The 24,120-nt window shown below is 42.7% G+C and overlaps 1 protein-coding gene across 6 annotated transcripts in view; it reads left to right on the forward strand.

The window, feature by feature from the left end:
• The window catches only part of SYTL2 (synaptotagmin like 2), a 101,360-nt gene that overhangs the window by 45,562 nt on the left and 31,678 nt on the right, over positions 1-24,120 (forward strand). For all 6 annotated transcript variants that reach the window (XM_024131742.3, XM_024131737.3, XM_055091431.1 and 3 more), the window contains 5 exons: positions 8,869-9,020; positions 11,336-11,471; positions 19,096-19,177; positions 20,408-20,522; positions 21,810-22,613. In XM_024131742.3, coding sequence (XP_023987510.1) covers positions 8,912-9,020; positions 11,336-11,471; positions 19,096-19,177; positions 20,408-20,522; positions 21,810-22,613 — 1,246 coding nt within the window. In that variant the 5' untranslated portion in view covers positions 8,869-8,911. The remainder of the gene's footprint in view (positions 1-8,868; positions 9,021-11,335; positions 11,472-19,095; positions 19,178-20,407; positions 20,523-21,809; positions 22,614-24,120) is intronic.

The raw sequence follows: 24,120 nt of genomic DNA on the forward strand, positions 1-24,120 counted from the left end.
TTTTTTTTCCTTAGATTCCATATATATGTGTTAGCATACGGTATTTGTTTTTCTCCTTCTGACTTACTTCACTCTGTATGACAGACTCCAGGTGGATCATGTATGAAATTAGAAAAATTTTTTAATTTCTAAAGTTTTCAGAAGAAAATAAATTGAGAAGTAGCTCACATTTTTGCACATCTTCAGAAATGTTTGAATTGGTTTCAACAGCAATTGAAATTAGTTCTGACTGAGCCAATTTTTCATTTGTGTTCCATAAGAAGGAGTGGCAACTTTGACACACTATTCACTTTGGGAGGAACCCAAATGTTCCACATCAGCATTCCTACCACTGTCACTCACTTGCGGGGTAGGAGAAGCATGAGGTCAGAATGCTGAAGGAGTGGGCTTGAGTCCAAGCCCTGCCATCCATTGCCTTTGTAATCTGGGGCCTTGAAGGCAGTGAAAGGTTTCCTGAATGTGAGTTAGTCATATTAACTACATGATCCCCGACCTAGGAGTTATCCAAAAGGAACATAAGCCCTGTTCTTCCTTCTTAGGATAGCAGGATCATGAATAATGGAGTTATTTGTGCCCATATTTTCGTTATCCATATTTTGACCCTAATTTGAACATGGGTGCTTTATAAAAGAACATGCTGAAATTCACTTCAAGCACTCCAGAGTGTCTGACTATGGCTACTAACAATAATTCATATATCGATAGTGCTTGACAGATTGCAAGGAGCTTACATGACTTTTATTTCTTCTGAGCTCAACAACACTCGTGCAGCTGGGGGTGGGAGAGGATGGGAAAGACAGCGCCGGGTCCTGTCCCTCTTCCTGCCTCAGGATGTGGGGACTCTGAATCCTGGTGAGCTGCGATCTTTGATTCCTCCCATTACAAGACCTTACGTGTGGTCTGTAATTCTGTTTCCTCTATCTAGCCAGGTTACGAAGAGAGATTCATTCTCCCTCCCTTCCGTATTTACTTGGCCCCAGAGATTCCAGGCTGCTGGGTCTTCCCTGTAGTTCTGTGATTCTGTATGAGATGAGTGGAGGTGTTTCTCAGGCATCCACAGTAATTGCTGAAAATATACTTAAAAATTCAAAGTTCTGCCTGGAACGGGGCCTTGTAAGGGGTGTGTGTGTAGCCACTAGCGCCAGCCAGTCTACAGCTGCAGCAGGAATGCTGTGAGTCTGTTTGTAGCAGGGACTTTGCAGATTCTCCTTCCATGCACTGTTTCTGAGGATGCCTCGGAAGCTGCTGCTGGTGCTGCCCTTGTTTCTTGCTTTTGTAAACTGATAGGAAGAAGGCTTGGGGTGGTGAAAATATGGTGTGAGTCAAGTCCTGTTTACTGCTACCGTTCTGGGGGCCTTCCTAATTAGGCACCAAGCAGCTCACAGGCACAGGCAGGCCACAGGCAGGTCCAGGACTGAGTGACTGTGTGCAGGGGGCACAGATGGGCATGAGGCCCATAGTCTATGGACACTGACAGAGGCCCAACCCGTAACCTGCTCCACACGAAAGGAATGGAGCTCTGGCACCCTTTGCTTTAGGACTGACGGAACCTGGGTTGGTTCTGAGACTGTCTGCTCCTGGGCTGGTAGAACCATGACTAGGTTTCTGGTCTCTGAAAATGCTATTCCACGGGCTTTTGCTTTTCAGCCCCGTCACCATCCCGCAGCTGTTTGTCTCTAGCTCTTCCCTCAGAGTGATAGCCTGACAGCTCTGGAAAGATTTTTTGGGTCCATATCAGTCACTTTACAGATAATGAAGGAAAAGCCCAGAGAGGGGAAGGGACTTTCCCAAGGTCACACAGCTAGTCAGTGCCAAAGCCATGATAAGAAAAACTCTTGGTCTACTGCTTTACCTTCTGCCCCGTGTTGCACACTGGTATTGCTTTTTCAGAAGAACAGTAAGGGGCCTAGCGTGGACCTTGAGGCAAAACTTAGTGAGTTTGAATCCTATCCTCACCATTGATCAACTATGGTTCATTCAGCAAGTTACCTGACCTTTCTGAGCCTCAACTCAGAGACTGGGAAAGACCCTAGTACCAAACTCAAAGAATTACAGTCAGGATTAAGTAAGATAATTCTTAAACTTCTTAGCACATAGTAGGTGATTGATACATTTTAATTCCCTTATTCACCACTCCACCTATGCCTCTAAAAAAGGACAGAATTCTCTGGTCAGTGGTCTGATTCCTTAGAAGGAAATTACTCCTAAAACTCTCAACTATTTAATACAGTGAAATTTAACTGAGTACTCATGAAGTCTAGGGAACTTCTCTGAACAAATGGAAGGAATTTTAGGGAAACTGAAACGTGGTCCCAGGGCTCAAGGAATTTACCATTTAACCATTTAATGGATTATCAATCGCAAATTTAAAATCTCAACCTTGTTTCCCTAACGTGATTTCACAATGCCCCAGTCCTCCTCCAAGTTAGTATATGGCTTTAGAAACATAAATTAGATAATTCTAATATTAGCCTAAGCAAAACATCATTAGAAAGGCAAATCTGCCACTAAAATTCAGACGACTATTTCAAATGCTAATTCATTATGGGCTTTGGAGTATAACCCTCCTGTAGCCATGAGGACATTACTAATGGATTATAGCACTGCTGCCACTAAGACCAGACACTGCCTCAGAGTCCTTTTCAATATGGCTGTTGACGAGAGTTGGATTTAAATTGAAATCTGTTTGCCATTCCTGATTTAGCCAGTGCTTTGATTGTTCACATCCAAGCTCTTTCAGGGCACTTTGGAGATGATTTATCCTTTATGCTACCTCCCATCCTGATTTCATGGATGAGAAAATGAGTGTCAAACAGGGAAGGCGTCCAGTTCCCAAATCACTCAACCTGTTAACAGAAGAATGTGGATTTGAACCCAAGGGAATATCTACTGTGGTATCTCGGGGGTTCTGTTAGAAGAAAGCAATTCCAGGTCACTGTCTTTCATGCTGACTCCCTACCTGTACCACAGTGCTAGGCCCAGTTATTACCATGCCTCACTACCCAGCTTGTTTTCCTAACTACCAGCTGGAGACATTTCACAAACCAGCAGTGAAGCAGACATCAGGATGGATTCTTTTTCTCTCTCCCCACTGCCTCCTCCCTCTCTGTCCTCCTTTTTTAAAGAAACACCACCATACATACATAGATGTAACTTTAGTCTCTTACGGTTTGAAAGTGACACACTCTAGAGGTGGTATTTCCTGTGCTTTGCATCACACTGGCAGCAGGAAATCATTGCCGCTGTGTGTCTGTACACCGCCAGCACAACGTCCCCCATCCCGTAAACACAAAACCACATCTAGGGTGATGGGCGTTCTTGCAGTAGACACCATCTCAACCACGACCACATCTTATGATCCTCAGCTGCTGCCTTAAGACCTACTTTCTTTTAAACAAAGGCAGTTGTCATTGAAGAACTGCTTTCTAGGACCTCTGATGGCATTTTCTGTCAAAGCAACGGGGAAAGGAACCAACATTTGTCCAGGATTGACACTGTACACAGAGCTTCACATTTTCGCCTTTCATCCACACAGCAGTGTAGCTGAATCCTCTCAACAAGGGGGAAGGAAATAGAGTGGAGGAGGTGAAGTGCCCTGTAAGATTGAAACCTTGCTTCTTCGACTACAAAGCCTGTGCTTCCCACACACTGTGCTGCATCTCAGCAGATTGTGGGGGTCTGTGGTGTGTCCACAGCACAAGTGATGCATGTTTCTTCTTGTTTTCCGCTGTAAAGAACTTTTGCAATTTATTTCATTTTCACGTGTTTGTTTTCAGATTCTCTATCATAGGTTGAATGCCTCTGTAGAAAGAGTGAAGTGTGATAGCCATCTTAGAAATCAAAATCACGTTTGGCTCTCTCAGGCAGGATGATGGGGCAGTGGAAAGAACGTCGGCTGGCTTCCCGTCCCAGCTCTGTGTGACCTTGGGCAAACCCCTTAAACTCTCTGGGCCTCATTTCATCTATAAAGTGAGGCCATTTGTAACTATCTAAGGTCCATTCAAAACAAGCATTCTCTCATTCAAAACAGACTTCTCAGAGTACTTTCAAGTCACGTAGTCTAACCATCTTGCCCAGAATATACTGAAAGGTTAAAAAAAAACATCTGGGAATGGATCAATCAACCTCTCTGGCCAGTCTGCTGATTCTTATTATGCACAGCTGAGCAGATAATATCGACCAGGTCCTGCCTATGATGTTAGGCCTTTGCTTCATCATGATGAATAGCTAGAAGCTGGGGTGTGCTATGTGAGTACAAGCAGGAAAAATGTTGAACGCAGGATGAAGGGCGCCACTGCTCTTCTGGCTTTCCTCTCAAAGTGTTCACACTCTCTCTGCACCGCAGGAGTTGACGTTAGCAGTTAGGGCTGTGGACTAAATTTGTTATGTACAATTCCAAGCATGTGCCTGGTATATGATAGGGAATTAATGAACTGTTGAGCGAAGAAATGAACAGATATGGCCTTTACCATACAGAGAAAGCAAGATGGCCATCTTTTGCAATTGACTGAATTCTTTGTACATCGTGGTGAAATTGTAAGGATTAAATGAGATGATGCATGTTAAGTGCCACGCGTGAGGCCCAGTACCGAACACATGCTTTGTATGTATTAGCTGAAAGAATGGGGTGTGACCAGCATGTTCTGCCTGGAGGACCAACCGGACAGTGTCTTCTCTGGGTTGAGTGTTCTTCTGCCTTTACTTCTGCCCGGCAGTAGCCCATGGGTGTTTATTGAGCATCCTCTCTATCCTTAGCTCTCTACTAAGTACAACATGCACGTGTGGAGAGGATAGTAAGGTATAAAAAGTGTGAGTGCCAAGAAATGTACCTTTTTCCCACTTCAACTAAATGGTGCAACAACGAGAGAATCGAGTGCTAATTTGGTTGGTACAACTAGAGTTCAAGAAAAAATGAGAGATCAATATGGGCTGGTAGAGAAGGTTTTATTTTATTTTTTATTTTAATTTTTTTTATCGAAGTATAGTTGATTTACAGTATTATGTTTCATAGTATATTAGTACTGCATTGCGATTCAGTATTTTTATAGATTATATTCCATTAAAAGTTATTACAAGATAATGGCTATAATTCCCTTGCTGTATAATATATCCTTGTTGCTTATCTATTTTATACATAGTACTTTGTATTTCTTAGTCTCATACCCCTAATTTGCCCCTCCCCCATTCCCTCTCCCCTTTAGTAACCACCGGTTGGTTTTCTATGCCTGTGAGTCTATTTGTGTTTGGCATGTACATTCATTTGTATTATTTTTTTAGATTCCACATGTAAGTGATATCATACAGAATTTATCTTTCTCTGTCTGACTTAGTTCACTAAGGATAATATTCTCTAGGTACAGAGAAGATTTTGACAGCACCACCTAGATGGTCGGATTTCTTTTTTTAATCTACACCTTTATAAAACTTGGGCTTTGATGTCACACATATGGATTCATCTGTAAAATATTCCAAACGACTAAGCTAGAAAAAGAGATTGATTTACCCTAGTAGTGATTATCATGATAAGAGATATATAAATAGCACTTACTGAATTTGAAAGAATTTCCTATTCTTTTGCCACTTTAAAAGAAATGACCCAGAAACCCAACCTCAATTCTTTACTGTAACGGCTTTACTGTGAAGGGCCCTGTGATTCAATGAGCCTGACTCACATGGTGCAGCCTCATTGTGCTCTGAAAGCTTAGTGGGATCAGAGGCTTGCAGACAGTCAGTTAGGCAGGAGCAGATCAAGAGTTGCATAAGGACCCTTACAAAGTGCCTTTCAGTTGAACAACAAAGATAAGTGAATAAATAATCTCATGAAGAGAAATTGGGAGTTGTTATGCTATGAGGGTTTGTGGTCTTCTTCAACACGATGGTGGCTGATGCCATATTTCATCCTGCTTTTCCCTAATCCACCAAGAGATGAGGTGGCCTGCCTCATTAGGAGGAGGCACTGCCATTGTGATGGAGCGTGGTTCACTTAACCCCAGCAGCGACAGGATCTCTCTTATCTCTTGTCTTTACTCAGACTAGGTTGGCTGCTGAGCATTTATTTGTTAACTGATTTATTCACTCAACAGTTTCTGGGTATCAGCTCTGTGCCAGGCTCCGTGCTGGATGCTGGTGTTACAAAGGTGTTTATGAGGTAGTCCTTGCCTTCAAGGAGTTTGCAGAGTTCACAGATCAGTGTGTAAGACAGATGTGCAAATAGATCATTGGAACACAGTGTGGTGAGTGCTGTCGTGGAGGAGCTATGGGAGCACGGAGAAGGGCAAGCCACACGGTGCCCTCAAGGATCAGGGAAGGCTTCCCTGCGGAGGTGCTACCTAGATCTGAGGGATGAGGGGCCACGTGCTGGACAGAGAAGTGAGGGAAAGACATCTGGAGAGAATTCACATTTATTGGTCTCTTACCAGGACCTGGGCACTGTTAGGTACTTTCAGGTAAATACCTCATTTAATCATCCCAGAAGTACTGCAGAGTAGGTCTTATTTTCCCCTATCTTTATGAACAAGGAGACTGAAGCTTAGAGGGGTTCAGTAACCTGCCAGAGATCACATTTAGGAAGGGTCACAACTGGGAGTTGGACCTAATTTGGGGAGACATCAAAGCCCATAGTCTTTCTGCCACACCTTCCTGCCCTTAATGCCTACAGAGGTCATGTAAGAGCAGTGTGGAGATCAGTAAGAGGTCTAGTGTGCTGGCACGTGGGGGAGCATGGGAGCAAGTGCTGGAAAATGAATCTGAACAGGTATCCTGAAGCCAGGTGGTCAGGGACCTCATATGATATCCCTTCACTCCAAAAGCGCTGAATAAACACCCACTGTTTTCCAGACACCAAGCAAAGCTATATTGAGTACAGGCCCTGCCCCTAGGGGCTCACTGTCTAGTCAAGGAGAGCTGGAAGGACTTCTCTTTTCTGGAATTGAACTTGAATGTGGTCCTTTTGGGAAGAGAAGGCAAAAGCTCCACCAGCAGCTCAGGGTGGATCTTTTGCTGTGCTGAAAAGCTAGGCAGTGGTTCCACATATAAGTGATATCATATGATATTTGTTTTTCTCTTTCTGACTTACTTCACTCCGTATGACAGTCTCTAGATCCATCCACGCCTCAACAAATGACCCAATTTCGTTCCTTTTTATGGCTGAGTAATATTCCATTTTATGTATGTACCACATCTTCTTTATCCATTCCTCTGCTGATGGACATTTAGGTTGCTTCCATGTCCTGGCTATTGTAAATATACACACTACTGTATATAAAAGAGATAACTAATAAGGACCTACTGTATGGCACAGGGAACTCTACTCAATACTCTGTATAACCTATATGGGATATATGTGTATCTATAACTGAATCACTTTGCTGTACAGTAGGAACTAACACAACATTTTAAATCAACTATACTCCAGTAAAAATTTTTAAAAAAAACAACAGAAAATTTAGGCAATGGGAAACCATTAGAAACATTTTATAAGAACCATGACCTCTCTGGTGATTCAGAACCATGAAATCAAGACACTGTCCCTGTCTGGATTTGGTGATCGGCTGTCACAACAAGGTGTGATGTCCAAGGGTTGTGATTGGACATGTTTGGCATAGGGTCACTTCTTTCTAGGTAACTGGGGGAGGAGAGGAGTTTCCAGCAGAGAGTGGGACTCTGGCTGGAAAGATCTCTCCAGGCACACTTGGGAGAGAGAAAACGTACTTGCCAGAACCCAGGTAACTGCCCCTCCTGCCTTCCCTGTTCCCAGGTAGGCCTGCGTGCAACCCTCACACACAGCCCTGCCACCACCTTGGTTGTGGCTGCCATACATGTTCTCTGGCTAAAACACTTAGATTGGCTACTTTAGGAAGCGTGCATATTGGCTCGAATGACAATCATAAAACCCTCTTGGATTTTTGTAACACATTACCCTCCAAGAGTTCCAAGTCTCCTTAAGGCTTTTATTCCACTTTATTGTAAGGACAGCTCTATCAAAAAGAAAAGATAGATTTTTTGATTCTCATTTTACTGACGTGGATAGAGAGATGCAGAGATTATAAGACTTGTCATGTAGAACAGTGTTTTCCCCTCCACTGTAAATAAGGGAGATTTTAGGAGGGTGGTACTTGGTTTGTTCTTTAGATTTTAACTTTTCAGTGAGCATGAATGACGTGGAACCCTTAGATGCAGTATCTGCACAAATGGAATTTATGTCTGCCTCCACTCCCCACCCCATATAAATATGATCTTTCCTGATCCCAGCCAGTCCTGTTGAATTCATTTCCCTAACATTAAGAACCAAAGACCTCATGCACTGTCCCCTACAAGCTTCCAGGAAAGTCTCTGATAAGCTCATTTCAGTGAAATGGCAAGAACTGATGAGCCGATAACTTCCTCACCAGTTATTCACTGAGTGTTTATTAGGTGCCAGGCATGTGCAGAGGGTGGTCTGCATGCATTAGCTAATTTAATCCTCATAGCAACCCCGTCAGGTGGGTTACTATTATTAAGCCCTTTTTAAAGATGAGGAAACCAAAGCTTAGGGAAGCTTAATATGTCATCTTTCTCTGGGGTATTTACATTTGAACAGTGAACAACAAGCCTGCAGCCAAAAAGTGAATTTGCTCTTGAGAAATTTCAGGCATCATCTGGGGATCATGGCTTAAATCTTTGAATTTTTAAAAAGTGTTGGCCTTGGCTTCTCTGACCTTTCAGTCAAAGCATACATTTGTTAGTCATCTGGGAGGTTTGTGGGATCTTGTAAGATATTGAGAACTTCATTTTGGCTGTATGTTTGCAGATTTCTTTATGCAGTGTCGCAGTAAACTCATTTATTTACTGTGGTTTCTTAGCAAAGTAAAGCTTTTTTTTCTTTTGTAGACATTTGCCTGAAAAAATTAAGGATGACCAGCAGCTGAAGAATATGAGTGGCCAATGGTTTTATGAAGCCAAGGCAAAAAGGCACAGAGACAAAATCCACGGAGCAGATATCATCAGAGCATCCATGAGAAAGAAGAGGCACCAGGGAGCAGGTGAGTTGATTGGGCTAGTACATTTAGAGCCAGCATTTGTTTGGGAGAAGGAGTCCTTGGGAGAAAGGAAGGAATCGTTACTGAAATCTGCAGCGGGAAATCATTTAGGGGTGTGCTTTGCATAATGTATAGTCCTCTAGGTCGTAATCTTCTTGCCCTGGGTTTGGATGGATGAGGGCAGGGCTAAGTGACTTATTGTGGTGAAGAAGGATGAGGGAAGTCCTTTAGATGTCATGTTGAATTGGAGTAGCCTAGACAATGGGGGGTTATAAGGGATCTACCGCCTCCTCTTTCTTTGGCTTTTAACTCTGAAAATTCAGAACCTTTTCTCCTGAGTAGGGTGACAGGAAGAGATTAGCCTCCCTGTTCAATGACCTTGACACCTGGTACTTCTTTAAAAACCAAGTACATCATTTAAGGGACTGTAAAGACAGCATTTTGAGGGCTTCTTTAGCATTCTGTTGAGTTCATCAAATATTAACCGGGTGCCTTCTCTCTAATTAAGTCTGCACTAGCTATTATAAACCTTTATCCCTAAGAACAGCCACTGTCTAGTTCTAGCCTGTACTCAGTAAGGAAAATAGCTGTCACCTCTTCAGTATCTAATATATGATAAGCATTTAGTCCCTATTATTTCTAATTGTAGTAGCAATCTTGTAAGGTAGGTATTATTATCCTCATTCTATATATGGGGTATGTGAAGTTCAGAGAAGTGAAGTAACTTGCCCAAGGTCATATAGTTGGCAAATGACAGCTCCGGGATTTCAGCCTTTTGGACTCAGAGCCACGCTCCTTACAGATGAGGGCTGACCTCTTATGATGTGCTATGTATTGCTCACAGCCCTCTTGATTTCCAAAACCACCCAGACCTTCAGAAATCTTGAAGGGTGCAAGTTAGTACTGTGGACTCCGTTTTGCAGCTGAAGAAAATAAGACTTATGTGTAAAGAGACCTGTGGATGTGAGTATTTGGAAATTGGGAGCCCTTATATTGCTTCATCTTCTTAACACTGATGAAAGTATTCCTGGCACTTACTGGCTATGTGGCCTTAGGCAAGTTTCTTGAACCCTTTGATCCTCAATTTCCAAATCTGTAAACTTGGAAAATAGTTATCTCCTCATAAGATAATGCATGCAAAGGACTCAGCACTATGCCTGGCACTCAGTCATCACTCAGTTGATGCTAATTATCTGAGAGGTTCAGGTAAAGAGTTCTGGGTGTTCAGAGGCAAAAGAGGTTATTTCCTGAAGAGGGATCATAGAGGTTTTAAGGGGGCCCTGGCATCTGAGCTGGCTATTAAGGAAGATATAGAATTTGGATGTGTAGAGATTGGGGAGGAGGAGGCAGTGGATAGGGACATTCCAGAATAGAAGCATTTGTTCCCCTTTGTGTCCCAGAGCCCAGCCTCAAGTTGGGCTCATTGTAGCTGTTCAGTAAATACTTGGTAACGATGGTGTGTCTGTCCCAGTGAGGACTCCCTGCCCTGGCCGTACACATTTGGTCCTGACCCCAGTTCAGGTCAGAATCACCTAGGGCAGTCGGAATTTTGCTTTAGTCATCTCTGCACATTTAAAGGTGCACCCGTGCTCTCCGGAGACTGTACTTGTAGGGAGGTAACAACATGGGAATCTACTGAGTTCTCTCGCAGATGTAATTTTTTTTTTAATTACATGATTTCTTTTATTTTTCTTTTATTTATTTATTTGTTTATTTATTTATTTATTTTTGGCTGCGTTGGGTCTTCATTGCTGAGCGCAGGCTTTCTCTAGTTGTGGCGAGTGGGGGCTCCTCTTCATTGTGTAGCACGGGCTCTAGGCGCGTGGGCTTCAGTAGTTGTGGCACATGGGCTCAGTAGTGTGGCACGTGGGCTCAGTAGTTGTGGTGCACAGGCTTAGTTGCTCTGCGGCATGTGGGATCTTCCCGGCCCAGGACTCGAACCTGTGTCCCCTGCATTGGCAGGCGGATTCTTAACCACTGCGCCACCAGGGAAGTCCTGCATGATTCCTTTTAATTTTCACAAGTGTCTTTTTTTTAAGAAGGGGAAAATTAGGCTCATAGAGCTCAAAAAGCTTTCCCTCTGCCTCAGAGCAACTTAGTAATATAACTAGGTCTTGTAAACAGGTCTTTGTGTTTTGACTCCTCTTGCAGATGCAATTCTGATCCCAAGTGCTCAGCCTCATTAGTGACTGCCTGGGCACTCAGGGGAGGCCTGACGTTCAGGTTCCAGCCTTCAGTGATAAGAGCTGATATGAGAGTTGTAGGTCGTGGAGGTAAGAGATAGATAACCTTCTTGTCTTTATCGTTTCCTGTTTCAGCTGAGCAGAGTAAGGACAGAGCAAACAGGGCAAAGGAAAGCTGGGTGAATAATGTCAACGAAGATGCTTTCCTCCCCCCAGAGCTAACCGGTGTTGTAGAAGAGCCAGAAGAAGATGTAGCGCCTGCAAACCCAAGGTAAGACTGAGCTCATGAGGAGAGCTGCTGCACGTGGGATTCGTGGCTTGGTCCTGCTGTGTGAGTGCAAATGCCAGACAGGTCTCATGGGCATGGGAAGGGGGCACATACGAGAGAATTCTGGGCCCTGGTGTGGACAAAGCCTGTGCAGTACTCTTTCTCAGCTTCCAGAATTTCTAACAGATCTGCATAGTAAATAAAACTAGAATGTTAAGGGGTGATTTCTTCCAGCACCAAAAAGAGCTGTTTTTTATTTGTGCTAAGGATATCTCCATAGAGTCAGTGAAGAGATACTCCAAAATGAATGGAGGGGAATAAGTCATTTCAGGAAAGAGACGAATGATGATCAAATTGTAACAGCTTGGTGCAGTAGAAGAAGGTCAAGCACAGGAACCAGGCAGGCATGAATTCAAATCCTGAATATGCCACTTATTAGCCATTTGACCATGGGCAAGTCATTTAATCTCTCTGAATCTCTTTTCCTAACTATAGATAGGAATCATACTATATAGGAAAGGTTATGGTGAGAATTAGTGATAACGTATGTAGAATACCTGGCACATGGTAGGCACTCAATAGATGTCTCTTAAGGATGCAGATTGTCGTCAATATTTCAGTCTTGATTTTTTGTGTTTTCCATACATTTTTATCATCTGGCCAATCAAAACGTGCATTTGTACAGTACATGGTTCCTGCGATATAGCTGATTATGGGGTTACGTTGCCACAGACCTTTTGGAACCACGATGATTTGCTTTTAGGTATTTAAGGATCTTCCCATTCGTGTCTGTCCCTTGGCGGCATAGTTGTTACCCTTTGGTGGGAGGGCAATTGCATTTTATCTCTACTTCCTCAGTGAAGACAATTCAGAGTCTCCAACTGGAATGAAGTCAGTGAATTTTCTGGTGGGACAGTCAGTGATCCAGGATCCAAGGCTGAGGCACCTGGGGAATAGGGATGTTTCCAACATAATTTACAGGTGAGGGAGAGGGTCTATACTGTAGGCACCAACCGGCATTTCAGAGTCAAATATAAGTAAAGTTATGTCACATGGGTAATGGAATACTGATTCTATTGTTTCCCATTATTTACCCATTTCCCTTTTGGAGAGGACTTGCTTTGTTTTCCCGAGTGATAGGTGGCACTATTTCCCCTCTAGGATGATTTGTAATGTTCTGTTATGTCTGTAGAGGCCATGTCGGCTAGAGGTTGAAACACCTTAACAGTAGCTGTGAATTGACTCTGTGACCTTGCACGAGAAGTGACTAACTTCTTGGGCCGTTGTTTCCTCGGCTGTAAAATGGGAATGAAATAGTTTGCTAGCAGGATTGTTGAGACTCTAATTAGCTAGTACATGTAGAATTCCTAACACATAGTTCATAGCGCATAGTAGTTGCTCAATGCATGGAAGTGCGGGCTCTCACATACATACAGGTATTTCAAGGAGCTCAGGAAAGGATGTGAGAACACGTTACCTCTTTCTCCTTGTGACTCCCCGTGTTCCAGCTGCCTGCAACTTCCCTAATGGGATGAAGGCCTGCCTTCCTTCCATACAGCAAGAGGACGCCTTAAATATTAGAAACTCTGGGAGTGAGAACACAGGCATTTAGATTCCCCTTCAAGGAACTGAGAGTGGCTCCTAAGAGCTGGGTTTGATGGGGACACCAGAGCGCCGACTGACTGAGGGAAGAGGGGGACAAGAGAAGATTTGGGGGTGTCAGACACAAACTTAGCTCATAGTACTCTTTTATCTGGGTCAGACTTCCTGTCCTTCTCCCAGGAACTCATTTCATCTCAAAGGGCCTAAGGGACCGAGGAGCCACTGCCCTTAGAGCATATAGTGTCTGCATTTGCATCTCCATTGTTTGCTACATTTCTCGCGTGACCTCAGAAGAGTCTTTCGGGTTTCATCTGTATGTACATCAGAACTACGCTGCCTCACCAGGATGTTATGAGACTGAATGAAAGGAGGTATGGGAACCACTTGGCATTTCTCAGGAAGAAAGAAAATTGGCAATTTGCAGGTGGCCTTATAATTATGTTATTATAACATAGATGAGGTAGGTTGAGAAGGCAGGAGTAAAAATGTTAGATGTATCCAGCATGCCTTGCTCATTACGTGGCACGGGTGGTAATCACCCAGAACTGTAGAAGGAGCTGTTGTTTAATCCCTCCTTTCTGTGTCAGAAACTACTGCTTTACTCAGTATCAGGTTCCAGCATGTTTTTCACCTATACTTGAACATTTGGGAACTGGGTGTGTTCAGTACTTTTTGGGGCCTGTACTTTTAGACTAAGTGAACTTCAATAGAATGACTCAATACCTGTCAATATTTTGTGAGTCTGGAGTCGGGGAGTGTGAGCCAGCAGTGACTGGATATTGGAGCTTCTGAAGGAGTTTTTTCTAATAAGCTCTGGGGCAAGAGTCCTTCTTCCGTTGTGGGTACAATTCTGTGGGCTTCTGCCTGTGAATAGTTAAAACACTGTGGGTATTCAGTGTGTATTCAAGCATGGGAAGCTACCTGCGTTATTTTGGAACTCATCTTCGTTTGCATCTGTAGCACGGGGAAGCAGAGGTTTGATGAACAGAGGAGCAGAGCATGAGGTTCCCTTTCGAGTGGCAAAGAAAACTCCAAGTGATCCCATTTCTAGTTCTGGTAACTGATTTTCAGCATGGTAGTATTGGCACACACGGTGGTAAAGGACCAGTGTTTGGGGGTTTTAAAAAAAAGCATAGCATATTTTTGAATTTGCTTCACTCAATCCCTGAGCCATTTCTTCACGTGTTTGTTGATGTGTTGAAGCCTCATTGAGTGTAATACGTGTTAGCACAGAGCTGGGTACTGGGCATGGGCACAGCATTAGCTGCCAAGGAGAAAGGGAGAAATCAACAATCCAAAGGGAGAAATCAACAACAGAAAACACGGGGGGAAAAAAAAACTTGCAAAATTTGCTTCTGATTCCAGACACAGTTAATATTTAAGTTGAAAAATACCTCAGAAGAGGGTAGTCTGGTGTTTTCTTTTGTGTTTTTTTTTTTTTTTTTTTTTTTGCAGTACGCGGGCCTCTCACTGTTGTGGCCTCTCCCGTTGCGGAGCACAGTCTCCGGACGCGCAGGCTCAGCGGCCATGGCTCACGGGCCCAGCCGCTCCACGGCATGTGGGATCTTCCCGGACCGGGGCGCGAACCCGTGTCTCCTAAATCGGCAGGCGGACTCGCAACCACTGCGCCACCAGGGAAGCCCTCTGGTGTTATTTTTAACTGCTTTATTTATTTTTTAATTTTTTGGTCGTGCCACAAGGCTTGTGGGATCTTAGTTCCCCGACCAGGGATCACACCCGTGGCCCCTGCAGTGGAAGCTCGGAGTCGTAACCACTGGACCGCCAGGGAATTCATTTTTAACTGCTTTAGAGGTAAAGGCTAGTTAAGGTTCAAAAGCTTTAAAAGTTGCTGTGCGTGCTTGGAAACATTTTACGGCTAGGCAGAGAAGCCGATGGACTGTTGCACGGCCCATGTGGTGTAGCTCTAAGACTGCTATAAAGCCCTCCCTCTTTCCCAGATGTCCCTACCACGGTACCTAACGTTATTCTTCTTTTTAGTTAAGTCTTCAAAGACTTGTATTAAAATGCAGACACTTTTAGGAGGGGAACCCTAACAGTAGTTTCGTAGTCTAATATTTTAATAATCTTCTTACAGAAGTAAACCCATTTTGGCTACGTGCTACATCTAGTATTGCAGGTAGTTTTTGAAGGGTACCTGAGGGAAGAAATGACAGAGCTCAAGGTGTGAACCTTGGCTTGCTGTACGGTTTTAAGAACTCATCACGTGGAATGTACTGAATATCTTAGGACACAGCCTGAGAATAGAAATCTGATCCCTCTGAGAGGGATTCTAAGAAACAAAAGACACAGTATCTGGCTATAAAGAGACTCTATTCTCTTAGGAAAAATAGTGCTTCCATATGTGAATATCTGATCACATGATAACAAATAGTACCAGGCAGGGAGCAAATCCCAATCCCAAGGTACCAATAAAATGTGCTCTAAGACTTGAGACAAGGAGACCCGCTTCCAGCTGAGCTGATAGGTGACCAGCATCACAAGGGAGGTGAGATTTGGACTGGGCTTGGAGGTGATAGTGAGGATTTGGGTCAAGAGAGTAGGGCAGACACTTGAGGGAAGGGCTGGGGATAGGTTGGGGGAGACAGCAAAGAGGGACAGTGAGTCATGTTTGGCATGAAGGTCAACAGGAAGGCGGAGTGGGAGGGTACAGTGGGGCAGATGGTGGAGCGTCTCCAGTTCCTTCCTGAGGAGTTCAGGCTTCAACTTCATTCCATAGGCCTTGAGGATCCGGGAAAGGTAGCGGGCAGAAGAAGAACATGATCAAAGTTCTGTTTTAGACCATTCCAGCTTAGAGGTGGATGGATTAGAGAGGTGGAACTTTGGTGTCAGGAGGTCGGATATGAGGCTAATACAGAAATAAAGGAGGAATCAGTAGGGGTGGAAAGGAAGTGACAGATGTGGGAGTAACTGGGAAGGAAGAAATCGCCCAGACTTCACTCCAGTCCTCTTGCCGTAAACCACTGCTTTACTCGTGTGAGAAATCAGAGGCAGTAGAGCCCAGCCATTACAATGATTGTCTTTGGAGTCAGGGTCAGACACACCTCGTGCAAATCCCCAGCTCTTTCACTAACTTAACCTCTCCAAGCTTCAGTTTTCTCGCTAGTGAAATGGGGAGAAGGATACATACCTCACAGGGATGTTGCAAAGATCAACTGAGAATAAGATGGTTGCTGAATTGATGGTTGCCCGATAAAAGACAGGCAAACAAAACATTGTTGCAGTCCTCAAGAGAAGCAAAGCCAGAGCTTAACTGAGGAAGTAACTATACTTTCAGAGACAGTGTGAGGCATAAGACTCTTGTTTTATTTTTTTCTAGTAAGCAGACTTGTGAACTGTACTTAACCAAGTATCTCACCCTCATCCCATTTCCTGCCAATCCCAACCACAAGGTAACCCAGTGAATACTGTATGTTTCTGGTGTTTGATCGTGTGCTCTGAATACCTCATTTCTTCTTCTCTTTTGATTTCTGAATAGAAGGAACAAAGACATTTTGTTTAAAACCTAAATAATGTGCCTCATTGTAATTTGGCAAACAACATAGATATTTTAAAAAACCATGGCACCTGTGTGCTGCTGCGTTCTCTGGCACTGGCTCAGTTGGCCTTCAGTTGTTCAGTCGTTCACCAGTTGTGTACCAGGCACTGTACAAGGCATCGTGGGGAATAGAAAGAAGGTCAAGGTACTCTTTAAGGATCTCCCAGTTTACTATGAGAGATAAGATATGTATGCACGGAATGAGGTTGCATAGCAGACATGAAATCCATAGCTGCATAGAGTTTAGTAGAGAGAGACTGGTTTCATCTCTGGGCAGGAGGGGACAACATGATATGCAGTGTGGACAGTTGTGGGCCTGGTGGCTAGAGGCGCAGGAACTGGATTTCCAGGGAGCAGAATGTAGAGACTCTGCTTGTCCTTTGTTCCTGGTGAGTGGGAAGGAGAAAGGAGGAAGGTGACAGGAGAAGATGGCTGTTCCGTGGAGACCCCAACCATCAGCATTTGGCCCAGGTCCTCTCATTGTGTGATGGGTTTATTTACTAAAGGAGATGATACAAAACACTGTGAGAAAACTGAACATGGCATCCTCTATAAGCTTCCTCGTATCACTCACTGGCTTCTTTTTTTAAATTTTATTTATTTATTTATTTACTTATTTATTTATTGGCTGTGTTGGGTCTTTGTTTCTGTGCGAGGTCTTTCTTTAGTTGCGGCGAGCGGGGGCCACTCTTCATCGCGGTGCGCGGGCCTCTCACTATCGCGGCCTCTCTTGTTGTGGAGCACAGGCTCCAGATGCGCAGGCTCAGTAGCTGTGACTCATGGGCCTAGTTGCTCCGCGGCCTGTGGGATCCTCCCAGACCAGGGCTCGAACCCGTGTCCCCTGCATTGGCAGGCAGATTCTCATCCACTGCGCCACCAGGGAAGCCCTCACTGGCTTCTTAAAGTGACACTCAAGAGACATTGCTTTCTAGACCTGAGCTATTGGCTGTTTTTACTGTGAGTTCTTTCAGTGACCAGGATTCTTTTCTCACATTGGCCGCTAGATAACTTGATTCAAGTTTGTGCTCACGTGTTTCAAGAACAGAGGCCTCCTAACATGTGTTTTTCTATTAGCCTTAATTCTGGCTCCATTGTAAGTTCCTCCTCTTGTTCCCTGCCCCTCCCCTCCCCATCCTTTTCTCCCCCCTTTCTCATATCCCTGCGGTCAGGCTGTATTCGATGTACAACTGCCTCAACTGCTGTAATTCCTTTCTGGAACAGTGAGGAAGGTAACAAAAGGGAGCATGGCTTCCTCAAGTGTTCAGCCTGTTCCTGGGACTACAAAAGTAGCAATCAAAGTGCAGAGAGAAGGAAAGGAAATGAATTTGCAAGAACATCTAGTCCATAATTTTAGTGAGAACAATCTTGGGCAAGGCTCTGTGGCCTTGGGGCAAAATGCTCCCCTCCCCCGCTCCAGTTCTTCAGCTTCGTGGTAAAAAGCCAGCACCTTCCGAGGTACTTCTTCCAAGTCCTTGACTCTGTGATGCCACTAGGAGAACTGGTGGAGTTTAACCAGGCACGGTGCTTTCAGCCAATAGTGACTTCCCCTCTTATGCCTGAGGCAGGGCCACTGGAGCAGGAAGTCTGAGTGGGTAGTTTTCCTCCCTCTCGGGGGCCACTATGACCCTCTTTGCCCTTCTGACTCAACAGCCAAGGGAGTAGTTGTTCAGGAGGGAGCTGGCTCAACTCACTTTTCTCCATTCACCCTCCCCGCACTCTCACCCTAGGGCTGCCCTGTCCCTCCGGTAGGGAATCATGGTCTAGAGAATCCTCCTCTCCTCTCTAAGCCAGCTCCAGGCTTCTGGCCTCCCACCATCTTCTGGATGCTCTGCTTGTCTTTACTCCTCTTGTATTCGAACGAGAACTCACCTGGCCAGCCTGTAGAGTTGGGTTGAAGGTTCCCAGTAAGTTGCCCCAATCCACCATCCTCCCGGCACAGCATCTCTTAGATCTGCTGTTTCTTCTGTTCTACTGCCCAATCACTTGTCTCACGTGTGTCTTTTCTTTAGCAATTTTCTACCTGAGTTAGAGTAAGCAGTGCCATTCTGGTCCTTGCCTACGGAATCTCTAAAATGCTTTGGGGCCTTATTTCAGCAGGGATGCTCCCTTCTTGAGAACAACTGCTCACTGTTCTAGTCTGCATCTGATGTTAGGTCCTGACTTTGAGGTGAGTTTATTTGTACAAATTTAAACTGTGAACATCCTGTGTGCCTGGTACCGGGATAAAAGCTTCAAGGCTTCTGATGGATGGTTTTGTCTTGTCTCATGCCTGTTTTCATTTCTGTTCTACCATTGCCTTTGCTTCTCTGCTTAATCATCTCTAGGCTCCAACTCCCTCTACCTTCCTGGCAGTTTGATTTTACAAAATTCCTCTCCTATCCTGCCTTAATAGCTTCTGGCTTCAGAGGTGTGATTTACGCTTCCTCAAAGGGTAAGTTTTTATTCGCTGAATTATTGTTTCTTTTGCAGTTCCAGCGTGGTAAATCCAGCTTCCACCATGATTGATACATCCCAGGAAAGCACAAGGAAGTCAGCTGTATCTCCAGCCAAGGTAGATTGAGCTCAGACTTTGAAAATCTCATTTGGGGCAGGAGTGCTATTTTTCTCATTTTATCAAAGCACCGTGAAGTAAAGAGAATTTCATCGTACTTTTTTCCTACCAAATATAGATAATTTTTACTGTTTAATATAAGAAATCACTCTTGTGGTGGAAAATGTTATGAATATCATGTTACTGCATTGCTGGAGACCTAGATTTTTTGTCCTAAAGAATGAAAAGTCTAATGCTGTTGGGAGCTGCTTCTTTTAAGCATAGGAATGTGGCTTGTTGGTTCCATATCAGTCCTTATTCCTTTTCATGGCTTCCTGAATCTCTGTTAGAGGTCTGCGTATGGGAGGGAATTGTCAATTTATGAAACAACAGATAGCAAATATTGATATTCAGTCTTACATTAATAAAAAAATGCTGGGGGGGACGGATAAATTAGGAGTTAGGGGTTAACATATTCACACTACTATATATAAAATAGATAACCAACAAAGACCTACTGTATAGCACAAGGAACTATACTCAATAGTTTGTAATAACCTAAAGGAGAAAAGAATCTGAATTTTAAAAATATATATATATGTATGTATAACTGAATCACTCTGCTGTACACCTGAAACTAACACAACATTGTAAATCAACTATACTTCAATTGAAAAAAAAATTCTATTTACTGATATGCTTTCTGTCATTAGAATTGATGATCATGATAGTGACTATGAACCACTTCAAGATACCTTGTCTTTTAAATCCTTATAGGAAAGGTCAGTTACAATTATATTTAGTACAGCTTTAATCTATCACAGTGAGTCTCATACAGTAGGAAGTGCACGGGTGGGAATCTGCCCTAATTAGAGTCTCAGGTTTACCCCGACCTTGACCAGCTCTTTGATATGTTCAGGCCCATGTTTTCTCACATCTGTAAAAATTTCACTTCTGTGAGATTTAGATTTGAATGCCTGGTTCTGGTTTAACTTTGTAGGACTCTGGAATTGAGTATATTTTATACAATTTTGTTCTGTGTTATTTTTTGGTGGTGGTTTTTTTTTTTTGGTACGGCATATATATGGTAATTCTTTGCTAACCAGATTAATTAAGACCATCATTTTTCAAACATGCCAGATAGAACTTACTGGATAAAACTACCAACTATTGGAGATGCTAAGCATTTGCTGACCCTGAGCTGCTGTTGTGACATTTAAAATGAATTTAATAAACAATATTTTTCCCCAGCAAAGGAAGAATCCATTTAATAGCTCCATGCTGCCAGAAGATCACTTATCTCAACAAATCAAAAATGAGCAGTCAAAAAATGGAAAGGCTGGTTTCTTTCAGACTTCAAAAGAGGGTAAATATTATTTTTATGGGCTAGATATTTTTATCTTTGTTATCTATGGACTAAGGGAAATTCTCAGAGTTCCTTTAACCAAAATAGCTTTCAAGAGAAAGTGAAAAGTCCTGATGGTTTTCTTCTGCTATGCCCACTGGTTTCCTGCCTGAGGGAAGGAAGCAGAAATTTTAGAAACCGGAAGTTCATGCATTCCAGTCTCGGAGCTGACACTTGTGTGACCTCCATGCCTTGGGTCTCCCCACAGTGACCTGGGAAGTTTTTTGACCAGAGGCATTCAGTCATTCATTTAACAGTCTTTATTGGATGTCTACCAGGTACAGACACAGTTCTCTGTTTAAAATTGAGTGTTTGCCTCAAGATAAAAAGACCACTTGACATGTTACAGTCCTCTAATCTGTAATTATCAGCCCAGTCTTCCAGTAGCATTTGATCAGATTTGTTGCTTAACTGATTGAAGTCTGCCTCTTATGGAATTTTACCATTCTTACATACCATTAAGAAGAAACATTAGACAATTTAATCTCTTCAAAAGCAACTGTAAGAAGATTCCACAAGCATCAAAGATTGGACAAGGGGTAGAAAATTAACAAACAGTAGAGTTAGGAGTTTCAATTAGCCTGTTTTAATATTAGCGTATTTTTCCTCTCCATTGGATACACTTTATATAGCATAAAATATTTTACAGAAAAGAAGTCACTGGAACATTACCTGTTTTTTTTAACTTTTTGACAAAATTAATTTGTTTTAGGTATTGAGATTTTTAAAAAATTGAGCTCCCTTTTCTGGTTTCCATACGTGAATTTTTTAAAGTGACTTTTGTGTTTTTTCTTTACCCTCCTTGAGGAATTTTTAAAGTTTCTTTTTTAAAAAAAATTTTTATTGAGTATAAAATACCACAAAGTATGTATGTAAAGCACAGCAATCTTAAATTCAATGAAGTTCATGCATGAATTTTTTTAAGGCTTTTTAATTAGGTCTGTATTTATGCTTCATGCTTCATTGTCTTTAATATTTAGTGTCTTTCGGGTTCGTGCCCCGGTCCGGGAAGATCCCCCATGCCGCAGAGCGGCTGGGCCCGTGAGCCATGGCTGCTGAGCCTGCGCGTCCAGAGCCTGTGCTCAGCAACGGGAGAGGCCACGGCAGTGAGAGGCCCATGTACTGCAAAAAAAAAAAAAAAAAAAAAATTAGTGTTTTTGCTAAATGTAGATTAAGTTTATGATAGGTGTTTTAAACTATAGAGTTATTCTCCATTTGTTATATCATCTAATATGTTTTACTTTTCAGGTGAATTGTCAGAGTCCAAAGAAAAGTCATCTATCCTGGATATTTCAAGCCCAAAGTCAGAGAAAACAAAGCAGACTTTTCCAGGCCCTGAGAATGGGTCCCAAATCAAGGCTCCAATCCCCAAAGCCAGGAAAATGATCTATAAATCGCATGATTTAAAGCAAGATGATAACCAGTCTTCTCCTAGACAAAGGACAGACTCCCTGAACACAAGAGGGGCTCCAAGAGGGATCCTGAAACGCAATTCCAGTTCCAGTAGCACAGACTCAGAAACTGTTCGTTTTCATCAGAACATTGAACCCAAAAGCAAACTTGTGTCACCTGGCCTAACCATCCATGAGAGAATTTCTGAGAAGGAGCATTCTTTAGAAGATGACTCCTCCTCAAACTCACTGGAGCCATTAAAGCACGTGAGATTCTCTGCAGTGAAGGATGAACTCCCACAGAGTCTGGGGCTAGTCCATGGCCAGGAAGTAGGAGAATTTACTGTTTTAGAATCTGAAAGGTTGAAGAATGGAACAGAAGATGCAGGGGACATAGATGAGTTCTGGAATGAGCCTAAGCCTTCCCAATACAGAAAGCCTTTGCTTTTTCAGCCATCAGCCTCAAGCCCAAGTACATCAAAAAGTGAAACACATCAGCCAATGACTTCTGGTTCCTTTCCAATTAACGAGCACCATTCTCCCAAAGAAGTTTTAACTACAAGAGCACAGTCCACTGAGAATTCACACACCATCAATGAACACAAAGCTAACTCATCAGAATTGTCAAGGCTTGAATCAAAATTGTCCAGAAGTTCTGCTGGTAAGAGATTGGTCCCTACCACGCTCTAAAAACTGAGCCAAGTGGCCTTGGAATGGCCAGGCCAGCCAGCCAACCTGGTAGAAACCCATTTTGCTTTCTAGGTATTCCCGCTAAAATTCAAGCAGATGCCACGGAGGAATGTTTATGCCTCTTAATGGGTTTGCATGTTTTCCTCAATCACCAATAACTAAAAGAACCAGGATAGCACACTTTCTGGCACATTATGCTTAATCAAAAAAAACCAAAAAAAATCAATAATTTAACTAAACAAATTATAGTATTTTGAGTTAAATCAAGGTATGTATACAGAGTGAGAAACATATGCTAATACCTTTGTACAGAGTAAATATATTATTATTCACCTAATGCAAATTTATCAATTACCATTTAACCAAACTTCGGTTTCTCTTTTAATTTCAGGAGAACCGTCACTTTCTTAGCCTCAAAGGATGGGAAACTAGACTTTAAATTCTTACTATGAAAAAGCCTCATACTTTGGCCTGCCCAGGGCCTCCGTCCATTTGTTCTTAGACTTTAAATGCTCTGAAGGAACTTTCTCCTTCAGCTGGTGTGATCTGAGAGGCAATGAGAGTACTGCTTTTTCCTGCTAACTAGCTGTCTAGTCCTCTCTTGAAGATCTTAGAACTCTCAGGGGATGCCTCAAACTGCTTTCCTACACCTATATGATTACTTCAAAATTCTTATGTTTTAAAACAGAAGCAATGGGAAAAATCATTTTGTGTACTCTCTCCCATCTTCACTAAGTCCTAATCTAACCCTATGATAATTTTTATAGTCAGGAAAATTTACAGTAGCAACAGTCAAGTTTCTAACTCATTTGCTCTCCTCCTCCCTTATTAGTCAATATTAAGTTGACCCTGAGTCACTTTTGCTTAGCCATACACTTTCATACTTACTCAAATCAATCCACTTCTTAAAGGACAAAGCATTTCCATCACCCCTCTCCCTGGGTATTTTAAATCATTTGAACGGAAGAGAATATTTTTTTAAAAAAATTAAAAATTAGCTTCTTCAAGATATAAAGGAACTCATTTTAAGGAAGCTACTAAAGTTTGAATAAACACTAGCAAATAATTGGGTGATGCTTACTTAAATGTTTATCCAAAAGATGAAAAAATTTCTTTGGTAATATTTTCCTTTGTTATAATCCATAGAAAAAAAATGGTAAACCTTTCCTGATTTTCAAAGTGCACCTGCTTTCCCACAGACTACCTTTATAATTTTGTATTAACTATTTATTTGTGCTTTCTGATTTTTAAATCTCAATCTCAACTCACCGTGAAGTCTGGGGAGAAGCCATCATCAGCTAAACCCATTTTGGTTGACAGACAGGCCTTCTGGTCTCAGAGCTTATAAACAAAGTTCTGCTTACTCATTAATGCCCTGCTTTCCCCCCTGCTTACCACAGAAATATATACAAGTAAATAATGGAGCATAAGAAGAAAATCAGGACCAAAAAAGAATGGTAAACTTTAATTGTGTGAAT

The sequence above is a fragment of the Physeter macrocephalus genome, chromosome 16 (assembly GCF_002837175.3).
Source record: "Physeter macrocephalus isolate SW-GA chromosome 16, ASM283717v5, whole genome shotgun sequence".
NCBI classification, from domain to species: Eukaryota; Metazoa; Chordata; class Mammalia; order Artiodactyla; family Physeteridae; genus Physeter; species Physeter macrocephalus.